At 49.9% G+C, this 15533-nt stretch overlaps 2 protein-coding genes across 2 annotated transcripts in view; one reads left to right on the top strand and one right to left on the bottom strand.

The window, feature by feature from the left end:
• Rtf2 (replication termination factor 2) overlaps positions 1–15533 on the top strand; it is a 34886-nt gene that overhangs the window by 8360 nt on the left and 10993 nt on the right. The gene's annotated exons all lie outside the window — the stretch shown is intronic.
• LOC121440894 (beta-1,3-galactosyl-O-glycosyl-glycoprotein beta-1,6-N-acetylglucosaminyltransferase 7-like) lies at positions 3930–7791 on the bottom strand. Its single transcript, XM_041641924.1, has 3 exons — positions 6822–7791; positions 5902–5997; positions 3930–4153 (listed from the first exon to the last, which is right to left on the bottom strand). Exons 1-3 carry the CDS (start codon positions 7789–7791, stop codon positions 3930–3932), a joined length of 1290 nt encoding a protein of 429 aa, XP_041497858.1.

Genomic DNA, 15533 nt, shown 5'->3' with positions numbered 1-15533 from the left:
GCTGAGACCTGACTCTTCAGAAAGAATAGAAATTTACTGACATTCTGGAGGCTGGGAAGTCCAAGCAAGGTGGTGCCAGTGTCCGGCAAGGGCACCATATTCCATGGTTTAAACTGGAGGCTGGTGACCTGGATCTGTGCGTGACAGTGAGGGTCAGGCAGTGGACCATCATCAGCAAGCTTGGACTCAAATGTTGGTGAGCATCAGGTGTAAACAAAGCTCCCTTCCTGCTGACAGGAGTCGCCTGTCTGTGGAGCGCCCTCCCCCTCAGTGCTTCTCAACACGGTCCCCTCGCTGCTACCCTCTGCCAGATCCACTGTCTGAATTAAGTGTAGTTATATTCCAGTGTGGTTATGCTCCAGTGTGGTTATGCTCCAGTGTGGTTATATTCCAGTGTGGTTATGCCCCAGTGTGGTTATGCCCCAGTGTGGTTATATTCCAGTGTGGTTATGCTCCAGTGTGGTTATAGTCCAGTGTGGTTATGCCCCAGTGTGATTATGCCCCAGTGTGGTTATATTTCAGTGTGGTTATATTCCAGTGTGGTTATATTCCAGTGTGGTTATGCCCCAGTGTGGTTATGCTCCAGTGTGATTATGCCCCAGTGTGGTTATGCCCCAGTGTGGTTATATTCCAGTGTGGTTACATTCCAGTGTGGTTATGCTCCAGTGTGGTTATATTCCAGTGTGGTTATATTCCAGTGTGGTTATGCTCCAGTGTGGTTATATTCCAGTGTGGTTATATTCCAGTGTGGTTATATTCCAGTGTGGTTATGCTCCAGTGTGGTTATGCTCCAGTGTGGTAAGAAAACTTGTCCTGTATAAGGACATCCTTGTGACATCAGCATTGATTACTTCATGGGGCTGTGTGATCCAGGCACCCACATCCCAGCACTGCCACCCAGGAACTTTGAGGACACATCCCTGTGGTGTTTCAGTGTTGAGAGCCCGGCATGGAGCAGTTTGGCCTGGGAGAACAGCATCTGTTTGGGCCCCAGACTTCAGTATTTAAAGTGAAGGGATCATAAGGACTTAGAGTCTTTCCTTTTAGATCCAAACATTCTAAATAAGAACATTTTAAGTAAGGCAATAAATAGAGTCAGGTGTTATCAGGGATCGAACTCCAACTCCAAGTGTGAAGTTTCTCAAGTTTGGTAAAGAGGACATTGGTAGAAGGTTTGGCTCACTGTGGAAACCATCCTTGGGTGCCTGGTGCCCAGCAGAGAATCCTGGCTAGACAGTTTCTTCCTTCCCATTCCATGACTTGATGGGAAGGAGAGAGAGCCTCTCTTGGGAAGTTTTGTTTTTTGTTCTTGTTGTTTTTATTTTGGTGTTTTGAGATGGGATTTCTCTGTGTAACTTTGGAACCTGTCCTGGAACTTGCTCTGTAGACCAGGCTGGCCTCAAACTTGCATAGATCCTCTGGCCGTGTGCTGAGATTAAAGGCGCCACCACCACTGCCCTGGTCTCAGGAAGTTTACAGGTCAGACCTGCAGATTGTACCTGGAGCCGCTCATATTCCACTGGCTAGGACCCAGTCACGTGACCACCCCTCAAGGAGCCTGGGAAAAGGAGTCTGGCTGGGTGTGTAGGATGACTGGCCAGTGCTGGCCCTTTCTGCAGAAATCTGCCCTGTGCAGAGATGACACAGCATCTGCAGTGACAGGTGTCGTGATGAGGGAGGGGAGATGAAGCCACGGGGTCAAGACCAAAAGATTGTCAGGTTTTAGGCGCTGTCTGAACTCTCTAAGTCACTAAACTAAGAGCAAGGATAAAGGCCTCTGTGGCAGGAGGGCAGCTTGATCCTGCTTGTTGGCCTGGGGCTGCCCTGAGATTTGTCCTTTTGTCTCCACAACTGGCTGTGACTCACATATACACACACATACACACACAATACACACACGGTACACACAGTAATAGTAAAACAATTCAAACAGCCAGAGGCTCCAACTCACTTGGGTCACTCTGTGTACCATGGTGTGCACTTTGCTGTCAGAGAGGTGAAGGTGCTGTGGTTTAGTTTCTCCAATAATCAGGTGACTGGCCAAAATACCAGGTGAGTTCCTCTGTGTCTTGTAATAAGAAACATTTTCAAGAGGTCAAGGGTATCTTAACATTTTCAGTGCACAGTAGGGAAAAATGTTCGCTGTAACACACTGCTTCAGTCTTATTTTGCTTAAGTTGACCTAGGGTCTGCATTAAGATCTCTTCACTCTGCTCGGCTTTCCAGGCCGCATGACTGGATGTGACTTCATCTCTGTGTGGGAGAGCCTCAGGTGACAGAGGTCTTTATAGTGTGTGGTAGTTTCCTTTCTAGGGCTCCTACTTTAATTTTTTTTTCTTTCTTTTTTTTCGTGGTAATGAATTATTTATTTATTTATTTATTTATTAAAGATTTCTGCCTCCTCCCCTCCACCGCCTCCCAACCGGACTCGCTGAACATAGCAGACAATGAGGACTGCTGAGAAGTCAAGATCAATGACACTGGGTTTTGATCCTACTGCACGTACTGGCTTTGTAGGAGCCTAGGCAGTTTGGATGCTCACCTTACTACTTTAATTTTTTAAAAAAAAGAAAAGAAAGTATTTCCAGGCTGGAGAGAAGGCTCTGGTTGTTCTTGTAGAGGTCCTGAGTTCAATTCCCTGCACCGCATGGTGTAACTCCCGTTCCAGGGGAGCCATCATGGACTGCTGACTGCCATGGGCATGTGGTACACACACATACCTGCAGGCAGCACATCCATACACGGACAGTAGTTGAGTGTTGTTGGAATTCGGTCCCAGGGGCAATTGTATGGGACTGGGTAATGAGGGAGGGAGCTCTGCGATTAAGTCAGTTTTATTAAACAGGTACAAAATACAGAGTACACTCACAATACAGAAGGAGGCTGCAACCTGCTGCTGCTGCAGCTGCTAATCCTCCCATTCCCAAGGACAACTAGGGAGGTCTGGGGAAGGCTACCAAGCTGCAGCTGCCTGCACCAGCAAGCCCTCCACAGTCTTAAGAGCCTCTGTGACTCTTCCCCCTGGGGTTTTAACAGATCACTATCTCCAGAGAAGACCACGCCCATTGGGCCAAGCCTCTCTGTTCAATTGGCTGTCAGACCAAATTCCCACAACAGTTGAACATGTCAGTTTTTATGTCACGGAGGACATTGTTAGGGAAAGAGTGCATATAAAAGTGTCCTGTAACAGTGGTAACAGTGGCAGTAGAAGAGCCGGGGACTTAGGAAGGAAGGACCTGCATCTGTGACTCGGGATGGCTAAGGCCATTCATGCCTTCAGCTGGTACGCCCAGGGTGTTGACTGTTTGCCACATGAATTAACTGACTTGAAAAACTAATTAAAAGTCAAGAGTGGCTCCTCCGTCTCCTTCCACACTTCTCTGCGGCAGCCCCTGTGGTGGTGGCATTGGCCAGTGCCATCGTGGGCATCCATCATGGCAGGAAGAATGAGTAGATGGCCGGCCAAGACTACACAGACTTCAGGCAGCGCTCTTAAGGTGTGTTTCCCTCTGTAGGATAATTCATTTTACCCAGAGAAGGAGTCCCCTAGATGGTTTTCTGGAATTTTCTAGAACTAGAACAAAGGTGTACTATTCTTAGCGAACAGGGATAGCTCCAGAGAAGCATGGTTTTCTTCTGGGCGGGGCATTGTTCTGTATTTGTGCCTCTTACACAGCATCTCCAGGCCCTCAGAACAAGACCTGAACTGGACTCATCGGGTGGAGAAATGCGACCTTCAGCAGCTGCTCCCTGCAGCGCTCAGCCTTCTGGTGCTGATCTGTCCTCCCAGCCACAGCCTCGTTATTTTCCTCGTGTGCTCTCTTCCTGGCCATGGTCAGTAGGGAAGTCTGGCCAGGAGCATGTTTCTGCATCCGTTTTTAACTGATTCACATGCAGGAATTGAAACAGCGACACTGACAAAAGTGTCCCTAGTGGTGGGGTTGACTGTTGAAGTGGCTTTCCTGGGGAAACTGCCAGTGTGACTCTGCAGGGACCTCAGCCTGCCGCAGGGCTTTGAGTCTGTGCCACCTCTCTAGGCATGCCACCACCAGTGGGTCTGTGGACGCCTCAAACTTGGCAAACAAAGCTGGTGATTGGATGAGCCAAGGCAGGTCTCCCAGGCCGTAGACACAGGTGTCTTGGGCATCATGGCCTACGGATAGAAACAGAAATTTAACTGCCCATTCCCCACCGGTTCAATAGGGTCCAAGTAAGTGGTGCACACTTCCTCGGGTGTCAGCTGGGAGGGCTCCTGTGCAGAGTTCAGAATAAGTAGCATCCTGTAACTGTAGTGTCCGTCTCTGAGGTTGGATTTTGAATTTATAATGAAGGGAATTTCACCTTTGGGCTAGTATTTGGAGAACATTCTAAATGTCAAGAGCCATGATAGTGCTGCTGCACCGGCTGAAGGCTCCTGCCTGTAAACCACACTTGGGAGGCTGAGGCATGAGGATTGCCATGAGTTTGAGACAGACTTAATACCAGGCCAGTCTGGGCCTGATGAGCCCTGGATCTATCTAATTCCTATTTTAATTACTTACTCTTGGACCAAGCTTCACTCGGAAGAACCAATAGAGTTGATGACTCTCTATCCCAGACCTTTCTGATGAACTGCCCACAGCCAAGGAAACGCCTGAAAGATCATGGAATCAGATCTGGCAGCTGTGCAGAATGCAGCCACTTCTATAATCGCAGCACTTGGGGGGCTGAGGCAGAAGGATCATAGATTTAAGGCCAGCCTTAGCTACATAGCAAAACCCTGTCTCAAAACAAAGATGAACAAGGGTCTGGTGGTGTAGCTCAGTAAGGGGTGTGTGTGTGTGTGTGTGTGTGTGTGTGTGTGTGTGTGTGTGAGAGAGAGAGAGAGAGAGAGAGAGAGAGAGAGGTGCTGTTGTAACTCACTGTAGCTCCCTATTGAATTACAATTGTCTACCTTTAAAAAAAAAAGCAGCAACCTTCTAACCAGGCATGTGCCTTTAATCCCAGGAGGTAGAGACAGGCAGATCTCTGAACTCTGGACTAGCCTGGTCTATATAGTGAGTCTTTCTCCCCACCTCCCAGAAAAACAACCCTGTGAGCTAAACCTTTGCCCAGCCCCTGACCTGGCACTGTCAAGACAACTGTGTTTACCCACCCTTTAGCTACTTTGGCATCAGAGTTGACATCCACCCACCCCCATAACTTGTTTATTTTATGTCAGTCTTTTAGATAGTTGGGCATGGGGGGCCTGACTTACTCTGCTTGTCTGGTTTACTGTACTAATCCAGGGTCCGCACTCAAGGGCAGTGTCAAGTGGGACGATGCCCCTTGTGTAGTAGCTGGTACTGTGCTTAGGAAGCTGCTTGTGGACAAACGGCAGCCCCCAAAAGGGGTGCTGTGCCATGCTACAGCTCTCTCTGTAGTCAGCCTGTGTGGCCTGCAACTTGTACCCCAACATGAGTGCACCCCCACACTCTTGAACTCTGAAGAGCACTGACCCTCTGTTCCCTCATTAGCATAGTGCAGTGAAATGATGATTCCCCCAAAGCTGTCCAGACTCCTCCAAAGTGAGCTGGGGTGACCGAGGACTGGACCTTATCCTCCTAGAGCGCCACAGCTTCATATGCGCTGTTTGTACAGACTGGCTTGCCGTCAGCCAGGGCTCTGCAGACATTTCATAACTGGGCCCACAACTGCCCCTTTCCCTCTGTGACTCAAACCTCTGGGATGCCAGAGAGGTGGAGAATTTGTGGTTCCTGAGAGAGAATCCACCAGAGCAAACCAGAAAGGCACCTCGGCAGCAAGAACTCCCTGAGAGCTGCTTGGGTGCCCTGTGCACTGCATGAACCAGACATGGTGGCTGGCGCACATCTTTAATGCCAGCACTCTGCACACAGAGACAGGCTGCTGTTGATTCTTTACCTGTACACCCCTTGTGACCGTCTCCTTCCTCCATTCTCCATTTAATTGCTTGGATGTTTCCTTCCCAGCCAGCACCTGATGTGGCACCTGGAGCATCTGAGGGGTGGGGGGACAAAATCAGGATACACTGTGGTGTGCAATTCTGGTTGCTGGGATGCAAGCTTTGATAGAGTCTCTCGAAATTCACTGGATGTGTGTAAAGGGTCCTGAGGACCATGCTGTAGCCCTGGGCTGCGTTTCCCTCTAACAGCCTTGGTAGGTGATGTGGGAACAGGACTTGCAGTGGGTATAGGAAACCACAGAATGGTCCGAGACCATTTCTGCAGGGTCCCTGTTTGCAAGAGTGTTATCTGTCGATGGACATAGGCAGCCATGCTTGAAGCAGCACTCTTCGAAGGAACCAGCCGGCCTTCCTCTAGGATGACTTAATAAACCCACTTAAAGGATGGCACCAGAGTTCTTTCAGAAGTGGTGGGGTTGCCACAGACATTATTTTTTTATATTTGGGCTTTATGTTTTGTCTTGTCTTTTTCTTTTTCTGTTTTCTAATCAAGAACTCATTCTGGGTATATTCCCAGAACTGTGACTGACAGATGTGAGCCCTTAGCACAATGCCAGGCCATAGTAACTATCCATTAACTTTACCAAGTGGATGAAAAAAATGCAGATTTTTTCCAAACATTGTGCCCAGGATTTCCTAAAGGTTCTATTGGAGGAGTCACAGAATGAGCCTAAGATGGGAACATGACAAGACTGTCTCCCTACCTGCACACCCCTAGAACCAGAGGCCACCCATGTTCTGCAGGTGGAAGGCCTTGTGAGATGCAGGCCCTGTACAAAGCCACAGCAGAACAGCAGGAAAAAACCCACCCCTGACAGCTACTTCCCAGAGCGGCACCCACACTGCGGAGTGATCCTACCTTTCAGTTGGCTCAGGGTCGCCCAGTAGTGCATCTCCGGGCTCTGGACGTCTTTGGACCACTGCAGCGTGCGTTTTGCACGGGGGTCAGTCAGGATGAACCCTACAAACTTTCTCGTAAGTGCGAAGTAAGCACTTCCAGAGTAAACTGTCAGATTATGGGGTGGTTTTTGTTTGAGCCTTGTCTTTGGAGATGTGTGGGCGTTTTCTTTGGGGTGAGGCTCAGGGGGGCTCTGGACTGGCTTTGGGTTGGTATTTGGAAGTGGGATCAGCCTGGGAGTGATGTTTTTACCCTTCCACTTGGTTCTGATATAGCTTATGATTTCTTTGTTGGTTTTGATTGGGAATTCCTGTCCATAGAGATTCATGACATAGTGCCAGTCGAATGTGGAGTGGACAAGGTCTTTCATGCAGTTAATCTCTGCCTGCAGCCTCTTAGGGCCGTCATGAGCCACCTGCTGTGTCTTTGATGAAATGAAGACATTTTCAAAGCAGTTCACAAAGGATTGCACGGCACTCTTGACCTTCTTTGGGGCCTTTTCATCAATGTGGACACAATAGACATTCTGAGGTGCATAAATTGCCCTGAGAAGCCGCACAAACATGGCCAGCTCCTTATGAACACTGATAATATATGCCAAAGAGAAGTTCCTTTCTTCTGCAGACAGGGGTCTCGCTATGAAATGCAGCCCCCGGGCCATCCTGGAACAGTTTCCTGGTGTGCGCAAATGAGCAAGTATTTCAGAATTGTGAGGGGGTTTGCAGAATTGTGCGATTTGTGGGGCTGCCTTTTTCCCTTCAAATAAAGCTGAGCACAGTTCATCTGGATAGAAGCCACATTCCACCACAGCCAAGTGGGCGGGCTCCTCCTCAGCCTCCTCAGGATCTGGGCTCCCGAAGTAAAGAAAGATGAAGGCGCAGATCACTCCACATGCCACAAGTCCAGCCTTTGTGGTTCGGAACTGGCTCATGCTTTGAGCTCAGTGCCTTCTCACCACCATAGCTTTAAATGGCTCCTTCCAGTGTCCTAAAAGAGCAACAGAGAGCATTTAGAGTCAGGTAACCTCCCTCCAACTCTCCTGAAGCACGTTAACTGTGTGTTCTTAAGAATATCCCTGGGGTGTGGATGCAGCTCAGCTTGGAGAGTGTCCGCCTGGCATGCCTGAGGCCCTGGGCTCCGTCCCCAGCCCTGCGTGAACCAGGGGTGGTGTTGCCCAGCTGTTACCTCTGCCCTGGGAGGCGGGACTGAAGAGCAGAAGTTTAAGGTCATCCTTGGCTACACAGAAGTTCAGATTTGATCAGTGGATGGCTAGAAAAGTAGATGGGCAGATGGGAAAATGCCATCTGAACAGATACTGGTTTATTGGGTTCTTTCTGTCTTTTGGGGAGGGGAGGTTGTTGTGTTATACAAGCTGACCTTGAACTCATGGATTTGAGCAGTCTTCCTGTCTCAGGCTCCCAAGTTGCTGACCTCCAGGTGCATGCAGCACTCCTGAGTGTAATCTGATCATCTTTTTCTGGATGTACACTCTGAAACTATCACCACATCAGGGCAACTTTCACCCCTAAGTGTCCTTATGCTCCCCAGAAAGCCATCTTCTTTCTACCCCATCTTTCAGCAGCCATTTATGTCTTTCTGTGTCCCTGGATTCTGTAATGTGATGTAGGTGGGATCATACAGAAGATTCGTGGCTTTTCTGAGTTAGGATAACGATTCTGAGAGTCAGCCTCCTATTGGAGTTTCCGTTAGTTCCTTTGCACTGCTGAGTGTGGTTGTGCACAACTTATTTGTTCAGCTGTTGATGGACTCTTACGTCATTTTCAACTTTTCATTATTACAAAGATGCCATGAGCGCTGTGCATGAGTCTTTGTATAAACAGATGTCTTTGTCTCAAGTGAACGTGCGCTAGTGAAGCAGCTGTGTCATGTGTTGGGCATATAGCTGAATAGTGAAACGGCTGTCTTATGTGTTGGGCATGTAGCTTCACTCTGGGCTTTTCCAGGTGAAAAGCAGCGGGTAGGAGAGTTCAGTTCGCTACACTGCATGTTGGCAGCACTCCATTTCCATGGTAACCATCCTAATTGGCTTGCAAGGGGCAATTCCCTGTGGTTTCACTGTCGTCCCTGATGACTGTCAGTGCTGAGCACACTTGCGAGTTATTCTCCTGTATTTACGCCTTTCTCTGTTACATTGAGTCTGAATCTTTCCATAGAGGATTTGAACAACAAATTGAAAGGGCATTTGTGGTTGCAAAGCCTGTTGAAATGAGCTGAGGAATTATTTCTAGGGATTAAAATCAAGGCAGGTAATGATGTCTCCTGATACCAGCATGGTGACCTGTCCAGAGCCGCAGTAGATGTATGGGCAGCTGCAGCTGCAGCAGGCCTTGCTGAGAGCATGCTGGAGAACTGCTGCATACCATGTTTGTCCTTCTGCATTCAGAGAGCAGAGCTGTCCAGGAGAGACGTCAGGCTGTGCTGTCAGGAGGTCTTGCTGTTTGTGAGTCATGGCGAATGGACCTGCACAGCTCTTTTCCTTGGATGTGACTTGGGGACAGGCAGAGCAGCCTTGAGAGCTCTGTCTGTTGTGGGCGGTTTAAATAGCACATTGATTTTCATTGTGGTTTCTTACCACCTAACACGCTTTGAAATACAAAATAGCCGCTGCCCTGGGCACTGGGTCACAGATACAGTCAACATCTGTCAGTCGCCACAAGTATCAAACCTTAGGGTCTCCTCAGCAAGAGTTTATAAAGCATGCAAGGCCTCCCTTCATATGCATAGCATTCTGGTGCCTCATCATTTCATGTCTGGTCCCCACAATAAACAGTCCCCCACCCCCAGCGTAGAAATCCACCTGGACAGAGGTCCTTGCTGAAGGAGATGCCGGGCAAGCCTCTCAAAACACTTATGAGTCTTTGTTTTGTCATTTTAGGCTTTTACTTATTTTTCTGTTTGGTTTGGTTTTTTGAGACACGATTTCTCTATGTAACCAACAGCCCTGACTGTCCTGGAACTCACTGTGTACACCAGACTGGCCTTGAACTCACAGAGAGATCTTGCTGAGATTAAGGGTACGTGTCACCATACCCAGCTAAAGATTGGGAATTTTGAACAAGGTACACAGTACACCATGGTTTGGTGCACCCCTCCTGGTGTGGTAGGTTTGCCAGGGAGAAGGCTCAGGGACTGCTTGGTTCTCCGCTGCCTGCATGGCTAGGTGTGCCCCCATAAGCCTCAGCTGTAGTCAAGCCCCAGGGACTGTTCTTCAGCCATTTATATAATTAGTGAAGACAGCAGCGTACTCCCTGGCCTTTTATAGGTGAACAAGAGCAAGCTAAGTTTTTCTTCCTACCTTTCCCCTGTCCTCAGCCAGCCGACCCGGGGGCTGACTGTGTCTCTGTTCAGATGCCACTGTTTCAGCACAAGCCTGTTCACTGTTACTATTTAGTCGCATCCATGTGATCCACTCAGAGGGTTTCCGCAAGCTTTACTGTCAAAGCCCAGCTCATTGTTTCACGGCTCACAGTGCGTGCCAGGTGTTCCTCCTTAAGGCTGAGGAGGCACTGGGGAGCCAGGCTAGCTGAGCGTCCCTTCTCCTTCTCCGCAGACTGGGTGGTTGCCATGCCAGGCTGGTATTGGTTGGTCCCAGACCCAGTGTGACAGAGTTCCCTCGGAGCTACTTTCTGAGCATAGTGACTCAAGTCCCCGTAGCCACAGCAGGGCAGGTTCTCTTCTGTCGTCTTCATTGTCCCTGGGCTCAGGACAGTGTCCCCAGCACTCTGAACGTCAGTTATAAGCCACTAGCCGTATTGTGTTCATTGGGCTGATTTGAACCCACAGACTGTCCAACTGTCCAATAATATGGGTGTCTAGTTCACAGTGTGCTTACGCCTGAGCCCTGTGTACTGGTTCAGCTGTGTCTGCAGAGGTCTGCTCCTGGGGTGTCTGCTCAGAACAGGCTCAGCTACCAGTTCACTTTCAGTACTGCCACCAATAAAAAACTGAGGCTTTAGCCATGGCCTCCAGGCTGACTCAACTGTCAGGGTTAATACGCTGTGGCTTTTTACACCTGTGAAGTGTCATCTCTCACGTGCTGTGGAAACAGTTCACCTGCTTCTCTTTGGCTTACAGCCGGAAACCATAGGAGTGTTTTTGAGGGGAAGTGATGCCTGCCTGTCATCCATCACTGATCCTGTGCTTCTAGTCCTAGGCAGCTAGAAAGCCCCGCTTCCTTCAGAACTTACACCTGCTTGCCCTGCTGCCCACCGCCCCCTCCCCACGCCGTCAGTGACACACTCACCAGGTGCAGTTCTGTTCCTGGAGGGAACCTGGGCAGGTGATGGCCCAGCCACCTCTCATCTGGCTGCGGCTCCTTCTACTCAGATTTGCCTGGCAGGCCGGGTTGCCTTTGCATCCCTCGGGACATATACTCTTGTTGATTCTGACACGTTGGTAGAAGAGATAGCTACTGCATCTGATCCCTGAGAATTATCCAGGATTGTATACCTGCCAGGAAAATAAAGAGCAACAATACAAGCTGCAGACGGAGCTGCAGCCCAGATGAGGAGAGTACAACCTCCGTGCTCTGAAAGCAGTGGCCCTCTCCCTCAGCATCACACATCACACTGGGGAGATCATTCAACCCTCAGACTCGGCAAGCTGCTAGCTGGACTGATGTTTTGTAAGATTGGGGGCATGGTCCTAAAATGCTCTTCAAGGCCAGGCATGGTAGCACACACTTTAATCCCAGCATTCTGCACTTGGGAGACTGAGGCAGGAGGATCTCTGAGTTCCCAGTTAACCTAGGCTACATACGAACTCTCCCAGGCTAGCCAAGGTTACATAGCGAGATCCTATCTCAAAACTAGAAGCAAACAACAAAACAGTCTCTTTAAAACAGGAGGCTAATTTTTCTGATACTTGTCTGTATTTAGGTTTACTCTGGATAGATCTATTTTTTTTCATGTTCATTAATTAACTTATTACTGTGTGTGTGCGTGTGCGTGTGCGTGTGTGTGTGTGTGTGTGTGCGCGCGCGCATGCACATAGGCCCTAAGTTTGAGTGGGGAGTTCAGGGGACAACTTGCAAAGGTCAGTTCTCCTTTCATTACATGAGTTCTGGGAATTATGCTCAGGTCATGAGGTCAGCAGCCGGTGTCCTTACCTGCTGAGCCATCTTGCTGGCCTGACATAAGTGGAGGGACTTGGGTCGTCAATTCCTTGTGTACCTGGGGCTGCGGCTCAGTGGTAGAGTGTTCATCTAGCTTCCATCGGGTGCAGGCTTCTACCCAGCCACGGAACAGCACCGAAGATTTGACCCCACCTATGTTTCTAGATTCCAAAGCTGGATGGCAGGGTACGTGAGTGGGTGGTGTCCTCACCTACTGGTGGAGCAGCCTGAAGCGCAAGTGTGTTTTGTGGAACAGCTGTCGTAACTGCTATAGAAAGAGGTCTTGGTGGGGGAGCTAGCAGAGTCTCTATGAACTTCAGGCCTACTACCCCTGAGGAGGGGGAACAGGTACCGCCTGTGCCTGTGTGCAGGACTTGCGGGACTCGGATCCTGTCTGCTGAGCCTGTGCCTGTGTGCGGGCTTGGATCCTGTCTGCTGAGCCTGTGTCTGTGTGCGGGGCTCAGATCCCCTCTGCTGAGGTACCGCCTATGGCTGTGTGCAGGGCTCGGATCCCATCTGCTGAGCCTGTGCCTGTGTGTGGGGCTCAGATCCCGTCTGCTAAGGCTCTGCTTCTATCTAGTAGGAATCTTGAAAGAGCAGTCAGACATGGTGCACACAACATAACGGTGGAGGCTAACCTGGGCTACAAGTGAGACCTTTCCTCAAGATTTAAAAAGATGTGAGCATGGTAGTTCTTGCCTTATTATTCTAGCACTTGGAAGGCTGAGGCAGGAGAATTACTGTGAGTTCCAGGCCAGCTTAAATTATGTAGTTCTTGACTACCGTGGGCTAGAGTGAGAGCCTGTCTCGGGATGAAAGGAAAGGAAACGAAAGGTGTTAATAACAAAACATGGATCAATTCCACAAGCCATCTCTGCTGCCTGCGCATCAGCCATGCCCTTCCTTCCCATCACAGGTAGCCTAGATCTTCCTCCATGGAGAAGAGCTGGCTGCTGCCATGGTTGGTGCTGCCTTCATTTGTCTTATTTGTCCCTTAGGATGAATCTCTCCCCCACATCCCAAGGTCAGGTGTAAAGATACCCTACCAAGACCAGAATAGTCCTGTGGGACAGTCCTACGTAACTGAGGTCCGAGCGGCTGACGTCAGTGAGTGAATGGCTCTTGTGAGGTGTTCAGAGGGAGAGGGTGCTTCCTTGTGTTTGTTTTTGCTCTTGAGGCAGGTTTTGCTCGGTCTGCATTGGCCAGAAACTGTGTCTCAGACTGGCCATGAACTCATGGTGGTTCTGCCTCCCTCTCCTTAGTGCTGGGATTATAGGCTTAAGACAACTCATTTTTAAAAAAGGGGGTTATTATTTATGCATGTGTGTGCCTGCATGAGTTTATGTGCACCACTTGTATGTAGGTGCCCACAGGTCAGAAGAAAGTGTCAGGTGCCCTGGAATTGAAGTTACAGGTGATGAGCCACCTTATGGGTGTTGGGAACTGAGCCTGGGTCTTTAGCAGGAGCAGTGAGCACCCTTAACCTCTGAGCCATTTCTCCAGCCTCAAATTCCTAACAGTCGGTGACTTAGTTATCAAAGTCTATCAGTGTTGGGTATGTGTATGTACAGTGTCAGGCCACAGCCATGATTCTAGGCAAAGAATGTTGCTGCCATCGCCATGGAAGAAAGAGCAGGGGTGCAGGGATGGGCAAAGAAGGTCACCCTGAGTTCCCAGGAGGATAGCCACAAATTTGAGGCTAAGCCTGGTCTACACAGAGAGTCTAAGGGTAGCCAGAGCTCCTTAGTGAGACCCTGGTTAAAGAGAGAAACGCTGAACAGGTTTTAAGGCTTAGCTCTTTTCCAGTTCTGGGCTCTTTCTCTACACCTCCTGAATGCAGAGTGGTCAGAAGAACACTGCCCTGACCCCTGGTGGTGATAGTCACCCCTGGTGGATCCTGGGGTCCGCTGCTCAGGATACTAAGCCACCTGTGCCCATTGGGTTGCCACCTTGACACAAGCCTGGAGGAGGACACCTCATTTGAGAAGATGCCACTGTAAACTGGCCCGTAGGCAAGCCTGTGTGGCGTTGTCTTGATTGATGATTACTTTGGAAGGGCCCAGTTCACTGGGGTCTTGTGGCCCCCCCTGCAGGTGGTCCTGGGTGTCAGAAGAAAGTAGTCTGAGCATCAGTGAGCAGGTTCCTCCTCCACCACCTCTGCTTCAGTTCCTGCCTTTAGGGGTCATGCCCTAACTTCCCTCAGGGTGTACAAGTTGCACTCTCCGTGCTGTTACCACAGCGATAGAACCCCTAAGGCATGACAGTCTTCTTCTTTGACTGCAAACTGCATCCTCATGAAATTCGAGTTCAGTCTTTTTTTACTTGACAAGTTTCTGTGTCAAGCTTTTCCATTGTGGAAAAACATTGGCAGCCTCTCCAGTGGTGTTCAAAACAAAAACAAAACAAAAAACAAAGCAGGGAAGTCGGGTGCCCTTGGAAAGAAACTTGAGCTGAAATCCCAGCAGGGAGGTAGGGTCCTGCCTCCTGCACTCTGCTGCCCTCAGGAGGGCTATTTACGCCAGAGTGTGCCTCCACACCCCTTGGGCCTTCCTTCCCACCTCACTCAGTTCAGAAAGATCCCTTTCCACTCCCTCTCCAAGGAAAAGGCCTCCCTCCCCCACGAAGGGATTCTGGCCCAGGACTTCCCAAGGGACAACTTGCCCAGAGACTGTTCCTCCCCACCTCGCTGCTGCTGTCCTGGTGGCTGAGAACCACAGCCCTCCACTTCAGTGGTTGCTTCCCCTCCCTCGGGTCGTTCCTCTGAAGGGCACCAAACTCAGGCTCTGTGAGTCCTCAGGGAAGCCCTGTAAAGGGAGCTGACCTGACCTGAAAGGTGGATTTGCAGTCAGTCATTCCTCACCTCTGTGGGTGCAGGAGACTGAGGTCACACACTCACACGTCCTGTGTGCTGGGAGGTGCCCAAGACCTTGGGTCGTGTTCAAGGAGAGGGCCCTGTTTATTAGCTTTTTAACAGAGGATGGCAATGACACCTCTTCCCAGATGTTATAGCCAGACTGTCTCCATACTGTGTGGTGGCCCTGAGGAACAGAGCAGCCAACTGAGGGTCTCTGTCCTGGGGTTAGACCTCCACCCCTGAGGAGGACTGAGTGACAGAGAGGTGGAGCCTAATCAAGGGGACCTGGAGACGCTGGAGCAAAAGCCTCAGTTCAGGTGGGAGAGCTTTGCTCTCTGTCGCTGTTCCTCTTCCCACCGTGTGCTAGGCACTGTGCTCAGGGCCTAGGACCCCACTCTCAGGAGACATACTAGTGTGGTGGCAGGTGGCTTTTCTGAGGAGGTGACTTGCTTGGTTACAGTTCTTGAGCATGGACACTAACAAGTATCTGTTCCCATCTCCAGGACACCGTTAGATACTTGGACACAGTTCTGCCCTGATGTGTCTAGAGTCAACCCTTATACTTAGAAGTTTCTGGAAAGAGTATCGGAAGTAAGCAGATACTTATGCTCTCAGCTAGGGCCTGTTGTTATGGTGTACTGTTGGTACAGAGCAGCGTGGTAGGAGAGTGACCACTGTCCCAGCA

This window comes from Microtus oregoni, unplaced genomic scaffold (genome assembly GCF_018167655.1).
Source record: "Microtus oregoni isolate MIOR12 unplaced genomic scaffold, Mior012 000071F_ref0000514, whole genome shotgun sequence".
Taxonomy (NCBI): domain Eukaryota; kingdom Metazoa; phylum Chordata; class Mammalia; order Rodentia; family Cricetidae; genus Microtus; species Microtus oregoni.
The sequence above is the reverse complement of the archived record's forward strand: the minus strand, read 5'-3'. Positions and strand labels throughout refer to the sequence as shown.